The sequence below is a fragment of the Mesoplodon bidens genome (genome assembly GCF_964165515.1).
Source record: "Mesoplodon bidens genome assembly, chromosome: 9".
NCBI classification, from domain to species: domain Eukaryota; kingdom Metazoa; phylum Chordata; class Mammalia; order Artiodactyla; family Ziphiidae; genus Mesoplodon; species Mesoplodon bidens.
The window spans coordinates 51040376-51055888 of record NC_138166.1 but is presented as its reverse complement, the minus strand read 5'-3'; the positions used below and the strand labels follow the sequence as shown (position 1 = coordinate 51055888).

The 15513-nt window shown below is 37.1% G+C and overlaps 1 protein-coding gene across 6 annotated transcripts in view; it reads left to right on the top strand.

Annotated features, from left to right (window-relative positions):
• AKAP9 (A-kinase anchoring protein 9) overlaps nt 1-15513 on the top strand; it is a 153217-nt gene that overhangs the window by 89387 nt on the left and 48317 nt on the right. For all 6 annotated transcript variants that reach the window (XM_081243401.1, XM_081243399.1, XM_081243398.1 and 3 more), the window contains one exon: nt 5751-5977. In XM_081243401.1, coding sequence (XP_081099527.1) covers nt 5751-5977 — 227 coding nt within the window. The remainder of the gene's footprint in view (nt 1-5750; nt 5978-15513) is intronic.

The window sequence follows — 15513 nt, the reverse complement described above, 5'->3', positions numbered from 1 at the left end:
AGAGGTTTCCCTTTTCTTCACAGCCTCTCTAGCATTTATTGTTTGTAGATTTTGTGATGATGGCCATTCTGACCTGTATGAGGTGATAACCTCATTGTAGTTTTGATTTGCATTTCTCTCATGATTAGTGATACTGAGCATCTTTTCATGTGTTTGTTGGCCATCTGTATGTCTTCTTTGGAGAAATGTCTGTTTAGGTCTTCTGCCCATATTTTGATTGGGTTGTTTGTTTTTTTGATACCAAGCTGCATGAGCTGCTTGTATATTTTGGAGATTAATCCTTTGTTAGTTGCTTTGTTTGCAAATACTTTCTCCTATTCTGAGGGTTGTCTTTTCATCTTGTTTATAGTTTCCTTTGCTGTGCAAAAGCTTCTGAGTTTCACATGGTCCCATTTGTTTGTTTTTGTTTTTATTTTCATTACTCTAGGAGGTGGGTCAAAAAGGATCTTGCTGTGATTATGTGATTATGTTTAATTTATGTCAGAGAGTGTTTCGCCTGTTTTTCCTCTAAGAGTCTTATAGTATCTGGCATTACATTTAGGTCTTTAATGCATTTTGAGTTTATTTTTGTGTATGGTGTTAGGGAGTGTTCTAATTTCATTCTTTTACATGTAGCTTAGAGGATTATGTTATATTCCTTTTCTGTGAGAAGGCAGACCTGGAAGGACATCACGTCTCCTAGGCTACTTTCTTATGCATGGTTATGCATCTGAGTCTCCCAAATAGATTAAATATGTCTATGTCCTATTTTAAGATACCCAATAATAGTTTTTCAATTATAAGTAATTTAATCAGTTCAGTTATACAGTTGTATTGAACAATGTCTTTTTGCTCTCTGCTTTACACCAATTTTAGTCCAGTGAAGGAGGCACTGAAATTCCGATTCAAGGCAAAATAAAACCATGGTACTTAATGTTTTACTTAATACCACTTTATGTATTTGAATCAGTTAAGCCTTTTGAAATAAGTATTTAATTATTTAACTGTTAATAGATACTGAAAGAATAATATTAAGATACAAAAGGGAAAAGTAAATCCTCTGCTAAGAAATACAGTATGAAGACTAGTAAAGCAGAGGTAAGAATTTTGCTGCTGTTATGTGTAATTTCCATTTGATTAGTTTTTATATTTTTGTGTTTGGCAGTGATGTGCTAGTCTTAATAACAAAATTAGGAAGATCACGAGGTATCATTTGGGGGCACTTAGATTCACTTTGCATCTTGAAGGAAATATTGAATTAATAGAATTTATAATTTAAAACGGAAGAAGATAATGTCTTTAAAATATTGACACCATGTTCCATACGTAAGAATTTTTCAGATGTTTCTTCAGATTTTTAATGAAAGTATTATTGTAAAAACTAAAATAAACTTTTGAAATATTTCTTTTATGTCTTATTTAATATAACAAGAAGCTCAGTTTTAATCTGATTCTGAAGGAACTCTTGCTTTTCAATTTTTATATATGACCTTTTGTTGTGAGCAGTAGCACTTGTCATCTATTTGCAGCCCTCAAGTCTGAACTTGTTTAGAGTTTAAACATGTGTGGACTTGTTAACTCTCTAAAAAAATAAATAATTGACTTGCTAATGTTTGCTTCCTCGTAAGAGCAACCTAGTTTATGAAATTGAAGGGAAATTTTGAGCCAATGTGAAATCGCTTGAACTTGAGTGAATATTAGACTAGTTCGTAAAAATGAGTTCCCCTAAGATATGTTGAAAGAAGAGGTCCTTTAGGTCTACACTGTGATGGTTCAGTAGTAAAATACATACATCCCGCTTAGAAGACCAGGGACTAAATCTTATTTGCTGCAGCTTTTTTTGGAGCAGTGTGTTGTTACAGCAAGAACACTGGATTAGTATGAGGAGGTCCTTGTTCTAGCTCACTGTGACCTTGAGCAAGTCTCTTAGCCTCCTGGGGCCTCACTTTAGTTTACTCATCTGTTAAGTGTAAGAGTCAGACAAGAGTCAGTGGTTTCCATTTAGAACCCCCGAGATCTTTAGGCCACTGGGGCAGGGGAATGCTCTATCCTATCACCCACCCTGCTTAAACTGAGAAGCTTCTTACTATCTGTATGGAATGAACATGGTAAAATCCATAAAAAAAGTGACTGAAGACCTTTTGAATAACCATCATCTACCATGTTTAAGACACAGATCTGAGTGGTTGGCCAATCTGAAATCATGATTCTTTTCACCAAACTGGTCATTCTGAGATTTCTATTGGCATTTTATAAAATTGCCCTGCCCATTTATCTTTTTCTCTAATTTTTCCTGCCAAAGACTAGTTATAATAAATACAGTACAAGTTTGATGTTGTTCTCATTCCTTTATTTCACTGGAATAAACAAAGTTCTGTATCTTCATTGGAACATATTTGATTATTTTTATTCATTTGTTTATATCTTCAAAATGTTATCAGTAAAATACATTAAGCTGGTTCACATCTTCATATTTTCTAAGTACTTTAACGCCTATTTTTTATTAGCCATTTAAAAAATTAACATTCAGTGGCTTTTTATAAGCCAGTTTGTTTTATATATCCTTTGTATTTTGTGTTTGAGATTTGCTCCCATGCAATATATAGTATCTTCAGGTTTTTTCCTCACCATGGATTCCTTCTCTGTACCCTAAAACATGCTGATATCTTCATAATAAAAAAAATTGTTTTTCTCAACTTTGCTCCCCCCTTAAGGTAAACCGCAACAAACTCTATGAGAGATTAGACCAGCTCTTTCTTCCACCAGCTTTGGTTTCTGTTCCTATAGTACCAAAGCTGTTCTAAGGACAGCAGTGACCTTCTGATTGTCGCGTCCAGTAGCATCTTCTCAGTCCTTGTCCCGTTTGACTTTCTAGACAAATAGCATTATTGAAGTCTCTCTCTTTCTGAAACATTCTCTTCTTGTCTCCTGGAACATCTCTCTCCTGTCTTTCTCTGACTTTTTTTTTTACACAGGTTCTTCTGTTGGCTTATGCTCCAACCATGTTTGTCCTCTTCTCACTAAATATTGCTCCTAAAGCAAATGTGTCTACTTCCAAGGTTCAACTCTCACCTTTCTACAGTGACTCCTAAGTCTCTACAGACCCATATTTCCAGAAGTTGACTTCCCTCCTCCACATAGCCCATTAACACTTCAGACTAATCATTTTTCATGCTTACTCTGTATACTTTCTCCTAATTTTTTAGTATTTCTTTTAATGACTCTTCTGTCCTCTAAGAATCATCTAAGCTGGAAACCCAGAGTCATCTTTTACTGCTTTTCTTTCTCTCTTGTCTTATACATTCAGTTTTTTCCAACCTGTGACCAGCCCCCGTCCGTCTTTAACATTTCTTATCTGGGCAATTGAAATAGTATTCTAACCAGACTCTTCTCCTTCTCCAACCCTTCCTCTGCATTGCTGCAGTTTGCTTCCTGATTCACACATTTGGTATTATCTTCCTGCTCAAAAAACGAGTTACTTCCCCATTATTTATAACAAAAAAACCCAGGTTCCTGAAAAATTTAAGACCATTCACAACTTGGATCCAGCCTACTTTCTAGCAACCTTTTTTCTGCTCTCTCCCCTACCTCATCCTTGCTTTGCCACATACTTGCACCCCACAAAGCTGCCTTGATTGCCCATTATATCAGACTATCATCTTTCCTGAGATTTGTCAGATTCTCTGTATCCATTAAAAGGAAATGTCCCTAGAATGCATTTAATTCCTTAGATAAAGATGCTATATTACATAGGTATTTTTAGTTTTTTTAACACCAGTTGTAAACTAATTTTTCTTGCTTCCATAACTTCATCAAAAATATCATTTATTTTCTAGACTACATTAATTTTATTTACTGGCTTTGTAATATACATTGTTCTGTACTTTATCTGAACTCATTTTGAATTCTAAGATCATTTTGAACTCATGAATATTTATAAACTGTTAATCCCTATTATCAAGACATTCAGTTTTGAATATGTGGGATAATGTAAGTAAATACCAGTCTAGTTGTTGTTTTTCAGTTTTGAAAATAAAAATGCAAAATGAAATTGTATTTTCTGCTACACTAAGAATTAGATAAACCTATGTAGTAGCAAACATTTAAAGTCATTTTCTCTAGGGACTTCCCTGGTGGTCCAGTGGTTGACTTTGCCTTCCAATGCGGGGGATGTGGGTTCGATCCCTGTCGGGGAGCTAAGATCCCACATGCCTCACTGGCCAAAAAACCAAAACATAAAACAGAAGCAGTATTCTAACAAATTCAATAAAGACCTTAAAAAAGAAAAAAGGTCCACACAGTGTCATTTTCTAGAATGCAGTTTTGGATTCTTCAGCCAGTGATTTATACAGAGGAGGTGTTTAGTGAATCTTGAATTGTGCTGGGACTTCCCTGATGGCACAGTGGTTAAGAATCCACCTGCTAATGCAGGGTACACAGGTTCGAGCCATGGTCCAGGAAGATCCCACATGCTGCGGAGCAACTAAGCCCATGCGCCACAACTACTGAAGCCCAGGAGCCTAGAGCCCGTGCTCCACAACAAGAGAAACCACCGCAGTGAGAAGCCCACGCATTGCAACGAAGAGTAGCCCCCGCTCGCTGCAGCTAGAGAAAGCCTGCGTGCAGCAATGGAGGCCCAAGGCAGCCAAAAATAAATAAATAAAATGTTGAATTGTGCTGAGTTCAGATTTTGTATCTGAAACCGCATCTGATATCATTACTACATGAGATTGAGAGACTTCCATATGACATCAGCTACTTTAGCAAGACTTTTTAATAAATAACTCTTATTCTCCTGGGTGATTGTATCAAACTGAATGTTTATTCCAGGTACTTTGGAAATTACAATTTCTTGTGACTTTAATTTGTTAACTTTGTACAGTTACTGATAAGAAATATCTACTACTTGTAATAAAAGAATAGGTGATCCCTCTTCAGGAAATTTCATTGTTCGATTGTAGCATGCTGCCCACAGATAAGTACTGTATTCCCTGGCAGTGATAAATAACATATGCTTTTATTTCAGTTTAGAGAAAACGCTTCTAAAGCTTTATCTTCTGCCCAGGTAAACTCAGTTTTCTTTACATAAGAAAAAAGACTAGTGTGGAAACACAAGTCCATAGTTAAAATTAGAACTGCTTATTAGTCTAACCTTTTCCCAGGATAGCTATTAAAAAAGTAGCAAGTTGCAAAAAGATTTTAGTCCCTTTTACTGTCTAGCCGAGCAGGTGATGCTGCCCAGTATAGTGCTTAGAAATCAAAGGGTCTGTTCCATGCAAAATCAAGCCCTTCTGTCGTTCCATACACCTGGAATATCCCATTGCACAACGTTTTCTTTTCATGTTGTTGTTTAGATATTGGTTTTTCATTACACCATGTGTAATGTCCTTGCGGATAGGAACCAAATCTTGCCACCTATGTGTCTCCATTACTTAGTAAACCCTACGTGATGGGCATTTAGTAAATATCTGTTGAAAGGTGTTTTAAATTTTTTATTAAAGAAAAAATACTAATTATCCCAAATATTAATTTCTGCCAAGCCCTATTAGCTAGCATAGCATTATTCTTCCCCTTCTTATACCTGGTAGGTTATCAAATAACACTACATTCTGTATTTGCCTATTTTATTTGTTTTGTTGCAGTGTTAACTAAGATACCTTATAGTTCCAATGATTTCAAGTTTTAATTTGATTTTATTTTGTAACCTTTTTTTTTTACTATAATTATTATAATTGATTTATACATTTAAGATACTGTTTTTCTGGTTACAGATGAATCTAAACCCTCTTATTCTGGAAGTGATATACCAAGGAGTGACAATAGCATGTGGTCCAAAGTAACTGAGGAAGGAACGGAGCTGTCACAGCAGCTCATGAGGAGTGGCTTTACTGGAAATGAAATAGACCCTGAGAATGAAGAACTTATGCTGAACATTAGCTCTCGACTACAAGCGGCAGTTGAAAAACTCCTAGAAGCCATAAGTGAAACTAGTAGTCAGGTAACCTCCTTATGTTGCTAATATATACTGAGTTGGAAATAAGTTTTCTTTTAAGCCAGGGAACGAGAACTAAATGTTTTCTCTTTACTGTCTCACAGAAATCTAGTTTGGTTCCCCTTTAATAATTGGTTGTCTTTGTGACAACTAATTGCTGATGGAGTCTTTAAATTCTAAAATTCAATGTTTTAATTTTCAGATTTTTCTAGACTCTTACACATTACTTCTTTTGATACCAAAAGAGATTTTAACTTTACCATTGTGTGAAATATTCCATTATAATATATATTATTTATTTGAAGGAATGGTATAAGGAATCTCTAAAGCAAACTGTGTGCTCAAGTATGTCATAGCAGTACTATTAAATATAACAGATCAAGCTTACCATTCCTTCCCGTGATTTTTACATTCTTTTCACAAATATGATTAGAATACCTCACTTTACTACCTTGGTAGGAAATTAGAGTGAGGGACAGTTTCTACATTGAAGTATTGTTTTCATAGAACTTTTGAGAGTATATACCATTGTATTTATACCTTAACTTGCAATTTTCTCTGTCTATAAAATTTTTATACCCTGTATAGTAATTGTCTCTTAAGTACTCTATGCAGAATTTTAAAAATTGTTTGCTGTTTTAAAATGAAGTAATTTCACTTATTTTAAAAATATTTAATTTAACTGTAGAATCACAACTCTTAATCAAATGAGTGCTTCATTGTCATAAGCTACAGGGCCAGTATTATTAACATTTTTCACTGATATCTTTATTCAGAGTATTCTAGATCCCATGTGCATTTTAAACAAAAGTTGAGAAGTTGAAAGAGTATCTTTGATCTCTTGCTATTTCTTATGTCTGGCCTCCATTGATGCTACTTTTTTTTCTTCAAGAAATTATTCTGTTTCTGCAGTAGCAATGACTATTGGATGCTACTCTCCTTAGTAAACGGAGCCAATTCTGGCATTTTCAGCTGTTGCTTTTCAGCACTTTTAATGCTTGAATATGCATCATAATTATTCCTTTTATCCTGTGAAAGTCATACAGATGATTCTATACTGAATTTCTACATGATCTTGCTTTTTTTTTTCTTTTTTGCTTATTTCAGCCACGTTGGTATTTAATTTCTGTGTTTATCTTTTATACCTTGAGAACAGCTGTTAATACTTTTCCTTTTTTGACCACTATTAAATACTCTTGACCTGGATCTTGAGCTCTGTTAATACTGTTGCTGCTACCTGATACTCATTGTAATTTATGGACAATCTAGTTAATGCAATATATTTGTCATTTGACATGCCCCATGGAAAAAGGGTATATAAATCAGAAACGATCAGTGGTTGGACTTGTTCCTACAGGCTACTGAAGAGAAACTTTCCCCATAATCCATTAACACTGTCAACAGACAAGTGCGGGAGATCCACCTGAAACACTCAGTCTTCCAGGCTAAGATTACAGCTTATCAAATCTGTTTATGTGTCCAGGTAGTGAGGTACAGTAGGAGCCTGATGATTCTCCATTTGTTAAATACTAAAGTGGCAATATATTATGTAGATTTTACTGTATTGTTTTAGTTTAAATATCACTGAATAGATCACAGAAATTTTGCCCAGAGCAGTAAGTAGTTCTCAAAGTGTGGTCTCTAAAGCAGCAACATAAACATCACTAAAGAGTTGTTCTGAATGTAAGTTCTCAGTCCCCACCCCAGACCTACCGAATGAATGGGCCCCCAAACCTGTGTTTTAACAAGTCCTTTAGGTGATACTGATACAGACTAAAGTTTGAGAACCACTGACCTAGAAATTATTATAATATTCACATTATTCTAGCGGAATTTTGAAGTGTTCTACTAATATCTGTTATATAAAAGGTTGAAGTAGTTGTTGACACTTGATATAAAAATCATTTTTCTTAGATGAATTATATTTTTAAGGCAGTGGGAATAGGAGCTCTGTAAGATTTTCTTTAAATTTAGTTCAGTTACTACTCTTCAATGGAGAGATGTTTAAAGACATTGACTTCTTCAGAATATTCTCATTAATAACTAAAATTATTTTGAACATGATGAATATTTTTAACAGTCAGATTGATGCAAAATAATGTGTAGTCCTCTTTGTGAAATGACTAATATTCCATTTTCTTTTTAATGAGTCATTATTTGGTTCTTCTTCATAATGGAATATTTCCCTTTTATCTTGATTCTTTTTCACTTGTCATAAAAAAATCTAAAACAGAACTGACACTGCTATATCTTTTTTTTGCTTGCAGTGAAAGAGAAATTCAGGTAAATAGTTCTGCATAGGATACCCTGAGAGTAGAAAAGAGAGCAGCATCTGACAGTTTAGGGTAAGGTAAGAACAAGTAAAGCTTATTGGAGGACTCGATGCTTTGAGATGACTCACTCATTCATCAAATTTATTGAACACCTGGTATGTAACAATTGCTCTTCTAGATACTGGAGGTACAGCACTGAACAAAAATGTACAAAGTCCCTACTCTCACAGAGGTTACAATATAATGGTGGGGACTCATAATAAATAAACATAGTATGCCGGATGGTGATGCCTACTGTGAAGGAAAATAAAATAGGGGGAGGTAGACCATGATGGGGGAAGAGGACATTTTACGTAGGAAAATTAAGGAAGACCTCTCTGACACTGTGATAGTCAAGCATCTACCTTAAGGAAGTATGGGAGACAGCCACATAGGTAAGTTGGGGAAGAACGTTTCAGGCAAAGGAATAGTGAGTACGAGGCCCTGAGGTGGTCATTGAGGTGGTCACGTGCTAGTTCTTTGTGTGGTTGACAAAGAGGCCAGTGTAGCTGGAGCAAGAAGAGTGGACAAAGTGTGGGAGACGAGGTCATAGTGATACCTGGGAACCAGATCACATGGAACTTGGAATTTAATTCTTAAAGAGATGTAGTCATTGGGTACAATTTTTTAACTTGTCATTTTGAAGTAATTTCAGACTTACAGAAAAGTTGCAAAACTAGCACCAAGAGTACCCATGTACTCTTCACTCAACTTTCCCTAATGTTCACATCTTGTGTAATCACACTATAGTTATCAAAACTTAGAAATTAAAAGTGGTACAATACTATAAACTACAGACTGGATTTTACCAGTTTTCCCACTAATGCCCTTTTTCTGTTCTAGGATCTATTCCAGGATCGCACATTGCATTTAGTTGTCATGTCTTCATCTTCTCCAGACTCTGTTAGTTCCTGAGTCTTTCTTTGCCTTTCATGACCTTGACACTTGAAAAGGACTGGCCAGTTATTTTGTTGAATATCCCTCGGTGTGATTTTGTCTATTTTCTCATGATTACATGAAGCTTATTCATTTTTGAGAAGAATACCACTGAAGTTATGTGCCCTTCTCTGTGTCAAATCGAAAGGCACATGTCTTATTACAGGTGCTGTTAATCTCGATTACTTGTGGTGTTAGCTGGGTTTCTACACTGTTTGATACTATGCAAATTTCCTGTTTCTCTTTAAACTTCCATACACTAATCTTAGCATCCATTGGTAGATCTTGCCTGCACGGTTATTACTGTGGTGTTCCAGTGGTGATTTTCTATCATCATTCATTCATCATTCCTTCATTTATTGATTGGAATTATTCTGTAAGAGCTGTTTCTTTTTTCTATTATTTATTTATTTATTTTTTTGCTGCACGCAGGCTTTCTCTGGTTGTGGCAAGTGGGGGCTCCTCTTTGTTGCAGTGCGTGGGCTTCTCATTGCAGTGGCTTCTCTTGTTGCAGAGCACGGGCTCTAGGAGCGTGGGCTCTAGAGCGCAGGCTCAGTAGTTGTGGCGCACGGGCTTAGTTGTTCCACGACGTGTGGGATCTTCCCGGACCAGGGATTGAACCCGTGTCCCCTGCGTTGGCAGGCGGAGTCTTAACCACTGCACCACCAGGGAAGTCCCAAGAGCTGTTTCTTCACTCACATTTATTTACTTAACTAATCGAGTTTCATATGAACTCATAGCTATTAATTTTTTTCAGTGGTTTATAATCCAATACTACAGTAGTTTGTTTTGTTCCAGCTTTGGCATTAAGAACTCTTTCAGGTTGGCACTTGTGCACTTTCAAAATGCTTACTCTTTTGAGCATTTGCACTATCAGAGACTCCAGGCCCATCTTGTATTTTCCCTGCCCCAGCCCTAGAGTCAACTACTTCTCCAAGGAATTCAAGTTCCCTTTATTGGAGAAAGATAATTAGAAACCAAGACCTGGGTGCTATATGTGCTTATTGTTAACTAAGGTGTTATGGTCCTCTCAGCAGACAGTTTGAAAATATATGTAGTGTATTAATCCTTGCATATATATTTATTTTTATATCTTTCTGTATCTATAATAGAAATATAATTTCGTATCGATACCTCCAGTCCCCATCTAGTACCACAGCATTCTTTCTCCCCTTTCCCCTTTCCTTTGTAACTTTGTTCTCCAAAGGCGAGAAACCAGGCTCTCATAATCTACAGTAGTTTTATTCATTTGTTAAGCATTTATACCCATAAAGTAATTTCATACCCATATATACCCATAAAGTAATTTTACAGTTGCTAACCTATATCCCTGTGAAAAACAAATTTACTAACTAGAGTGCAGTATTTATGTACAGTAGTTTTTGGTCTTTAGCCTTACCGTACAGAATTAAAATACTGTTTTTCAAAGTATCATAGGTTAACTCTTTTCTCCCCACGCCTTTAGTGTGGTTTTGTTATTCACTTTTAATACAATAAGAATTATTTATTATAATTTTTATTCCATTTTGGGTTCCCCCACACTTTGGTTAATTTTTTTAAAATTTACATATGGTAAATTTCATTTGTGCATAGACAGTTCTTTTGGTTGTGACAGATGCATAGAGTTATGTGTCTACCACATAGAACATTTCTATCACCCCAAAATTCCCTGGTGCTGCTCTGTTCTTTTATAGTCAGCCCCTCCTCCACCTCCTGCCCTTGAAGATCACCAGCTGCTTTCTGTCCCTATAGTTTTGTCTTTTCCAGAGTGTCATTAATGAAATCATACATTATGCATTATTTTGAGTTTGGTTTCATTGTCTTAACAAAATACTTATAAGATTCATCTATGTGTGTTAATACTTTGTTTCTTTTTAGAGCTGAGGAGTATTCCATTGAATGGATGCACCCATATGTTTATCCAAAGGACATACAAATTGTTTCCAGCTCCGGGTCATTAGAGATTTTTCAGCAACTGATCTAACTTACATTTACCAAAAGGATCACTTTGACCCCCTTGTTAAATATAGACTGGGGGGGTGGAGGGATGCAGGACAGAAGCAAAGAAACCAGTTGGAGAACTTGCCCAGGCTTTATAAGTTAGGTGTAAGTTAGAATTTGAATCCAGGCAGTCTGGCTTCAGGGTCCATGCTCTTAACTGCCACTTTTTCTGCCCTTTGAAAATGAAAGGAGTGAATCATTCTGTCAGTTACTGCTGACAGGTCATGTTATAGCCTGAGGAGTAGATTTTGAAATCTGGGAGGTGTGTGCGTGTGGGGGGGAGGGTCGTTGGTTACTTTACAAGAGCAGTTTCAGTGAAGTAATGGAGGTGAAAGCATAATTCAAGGGAAAATGAGAGGGAAAATGAGTCTTTTAAGTAAAGACTTACAAGACAAGTAGAAACTAAGTGGGTGAGTCAAGAAGAAAATTTGTGGCACATGGCATAGCATGTTGGTATAAACCAGCATGATGTGTTTGAGGATACTGGGTAGTTTTGTGATATAAACATCCAGGGTGGAATGTGGGGAACAGAGGGTAGAAGGATAGCGGTGGTTAGCACATAGTCCCTTGAGGGCTTAGTTAAGGAGATTTAACTTTATGCTGAAAAGTGTGGGGAGTCATTGAAATATTTTTGGTAGAAAATAATAATATCAAATTTGTGTTTTAGAGAGAATTCCTCTGGCAACAGTGGGGTGAATATATGGGCAGGAAAATAGTGAGGAGAGATGCTGAATGTGCAGAAACAGGAGACTCTTAAAATATTCCAGTGAAAAGGGATAGAAATCAAGTTAGGGCAAGAGGGAAGTGATTTTAAAACTTGTAGAAGCTGAATTTGATAGAAGTTGGTGTGACATTGAATGTAGGGGTTAAGGAAGGGGAGAGGAAACCACACGTGAATCCTTGACCAACTAAGTTGTTGGTGTATTTCCCTTACTGAGATGGGGGATGCAAAAGAAGTGAATAACGAGTTCAGTTTTAGGTAATCTGAGTTTGAAATGCGTAGAAGGAGAAGATATTCCCTAGAATCTAGAGTTTGGGAAACTAGATTGGAAGTTGTCACCATTTTTTTTTTTTTTTTTATGGTACGCGGGCCTCTCACTGTTGTGGCCTCTCCTGTTGCAGAGCACAGCCTCTGGACACGCAGGCTCAGCAGCCATGGCTCACAGGCCCAGCCGCTCCACGGCCTGTGGGATCTTCCCAGACTGGGGCACGAACCTGTGTCCCCTGCATCGGCAGGCGGACTCTCAACCACTGCGCCACCAGGGAATCCCTGTCATCATTTTAAAGACTTTTGAAACCATGGTTTTCGAGAGTGTACAGAGCTAATTTTTTGTCCTGGTAGAGTGCTGAGATTTAAAAGAGAATAAAGTTAGATAAATCTACAAAAGATATTGAGAATGAGAGAGGAAAATCAAGAGAATAGTGTCATAAAAGCCAGATGAGGAGTGATTTTCCATAAGTGTCAGATACCACAGAAAGGTAACGGATGCTGTGGATTTAGTGTCCTTTGGATATTTCAGTATAGGTGTCATCAGTGACCTTGGTGAGAACAGTTTCATGGAGTTGATAGAGGAGAAATTCAAAATTCAGACATTTACAGAAATAGAGTTGAAGAAATAGAGATAGCAATTTCATGATACCTGGCCGTGAAGAAAACAGGAGACCATTAGCTTGAAAGGGGCAGAATGTTTTTTTGAAGATTCAGGTGTTTATATTGAGTAGCAATGGAAAAGTTGAAGATGCACATCAGAGAGGATGGGCTTTGTGGAGCCAGATTCTTGGGGTAGGTGAGGGTGGAATCTGGAACACAAGTGGAAGCTGTGGCCTTTGGATCCGAGAGACTCTGCCTCCTTTAAGATTGGTGAGAGAAGTTATTGCCAGTGATTGTGGGCTTTTGTTTGGAGTTGGGGAGGAGTTTCACTGAAAAGGCCCTGTAGTCTAAGTAAATACTGTCAAATAATCAAGGTTCTTTCTTTCCTTTTTTTTTTTACTGGTTTGGTTTTTTTGTTTGTTTGTTTGTTTGTTTGTTTGTTTGTTTTTGTTTGTTTTTTTTTTTTGGTTTTTTTTTGCGGTATGCGGGCCTCTCACTGCTGTGGCCTCTCCCGCTGCGGAGCACACGCTCCGGATGCACAGGCCCAGCGGCCATGGCTCACGGGCCCAGCCGCTCCGCGGCATATGGGATCCTCCTGGACCGGGGCACGAACCCGTATCCCCTGCATCGGCAGGCGGACTCTCAACCACTGCGCCACCAGGGAGGCCCACTGGTTTGGTTTTATATGTTATATAATTTTAGTGGGAAATCATGATTAAGTCTTGTACTTAGTTTTAAGTTTAGGGGCTGCTTTAGGTTCCATAGATGCATCTTGCTTTAATAAAAGAATTAATAAGCGTTTTCTTTACTAAGTATCAGGGTATCTGCCTTTATAGCCTGATTTCATAATATCTTTTATGAGTATTTTACTTTATGTATTTGATTTCATAAGTGATTTGCCCAATGGCATGTCAAAATCCATATAATAATATATTTACTGTGATGGATTTTACTTCTCTTTTGCTGAGACAGGCTGCTATAAATATTGAATATATTCAGGCTTGTATTCAACCTATTGCAGTTTCTTATTGGTTGGGATGGCTTTTGTTGGAATAGGAGTAAAATTGCTGAAAGTCTAGTCTCAAGCCCTTAGAAAGTTAATCTCTTTAACATTATCTTTATTTAGTAGTGTCTTTGTGGTTCTGCAGAGAAGTTTTATCTTTGAGAGTGTGGTTTTAGATTCTTTTTCTTTCTTTCTTTCTTTTTTTTTTTTTTTGGCTGCTCTGCGGCATGCGGGCTTTTCTCTCGTGTGGAGAGTGGGGGGAGGCTACACTTTGTTGTGGTGCGCGGGCTCATTGCAGTGGCTCCTCTTGTTGCGGAGCACGAACTCTAGGTGCTTGGGCTTCAGTAGTTGTGGCTCGCGGGCTCTAGAGCTCAGGCTCAGTAGTTGTGGTGCACGGGCTTAGTTGCTCTGTGGCTTGTGGGATCTTCCTGGACCAGGGCTCGAACCCACGTCCCCTGCATTGGCAGGTGGATTCTTAACCACTGCGCCACCAGGGAAGTCCCTGTTTCAGATTCTTGATTCTTGGGTCAGGTAGAAATAGGCATCAGTCTGTTATGTGGAAGTAGTGTTTTAGCAATTAAAGTTTTCCAGAATCCAGAGGTACTGTTTAGAGCCATAGGAGATTATTTACCAAGAGATTCTTTCAGGCGTTAGAAGAAAACAGTGAATGAGGAATTTACTCCCAAAGAAATGATTTTTATTATAGGCAACTCTCATGAATTTATTAATAATCATTTTTTAGAATAATGGAACTTAAGGTACTTTTCTATATTTTCTCCAAAAAGGAGCCTTTTTATGAGGATGAAACAGTAGTACGGTAAGTTAAGATTTTGTTTTGTCATTGTTATATTTTAGAATATAAACTGTGGGCTTCCCTGATGGCACAGTGGTTAAGAATCCACCTGCCAGTGCAGGGGACACAGGTTCAAGCCCTGGTCCAGGAAGATCCCACATGCCGCGGAGCAACTAAGCCCGTGTGCCACAACTACTGAGCCTGTGCTCTAGAGCCCGCGAGCCACAACTACTGAGCCCACATGCCACAGCTACTGAAGCCCACGCGCCTATAGCCTGTGCTCCACAACAAGAGAAGCCACTGCAGTGAGAAGCCCATGCACCGCAACGAAGAGTAGCCCCCCACTCGCAGCAATGAAAACCCAGTGCAGCCAAAAATAAATAAGTAAAAAGCAAATAAATTTATTTAAAAAAATAAAAATAAAACATAAACCATAGTAAAGTGTTGAAATACCTTTGCCATTAGGTGTTGCTCCCAGTGTGTGTATTATAAGCATCAGGGTATTGTAGCCAGGATTCAGTCTATTAAGTAACTTAAAAAAATAAAAAATAAATCAAAATACAAAAGAGAACAACAGAAGTGGTTTACAGGTTGGGGGAAATATTTCTAGGGAAAAGGTTAAATAGCTTGATATTGTACAATTAAAGTAAAGCTAAAAACATAACTCTATACTGCAAATTAATAGCCTTCAAATATACATTAAAATCTTGATTATCTGAAACCAGGGGATAATGAGCTAGTCTGGATAATTAAAAGGGTGTCCTCTTAAAAATTGAAATTATTTTAACTTTTTGATTGCAAAGGGTTTTATGTGCTTTCTAAAATTAAAAAAAAGAATATAATTTGAATTATTCCAATTCAAAGTAATCTATCTGGACATCAATATATATAATATACCATCAGTTA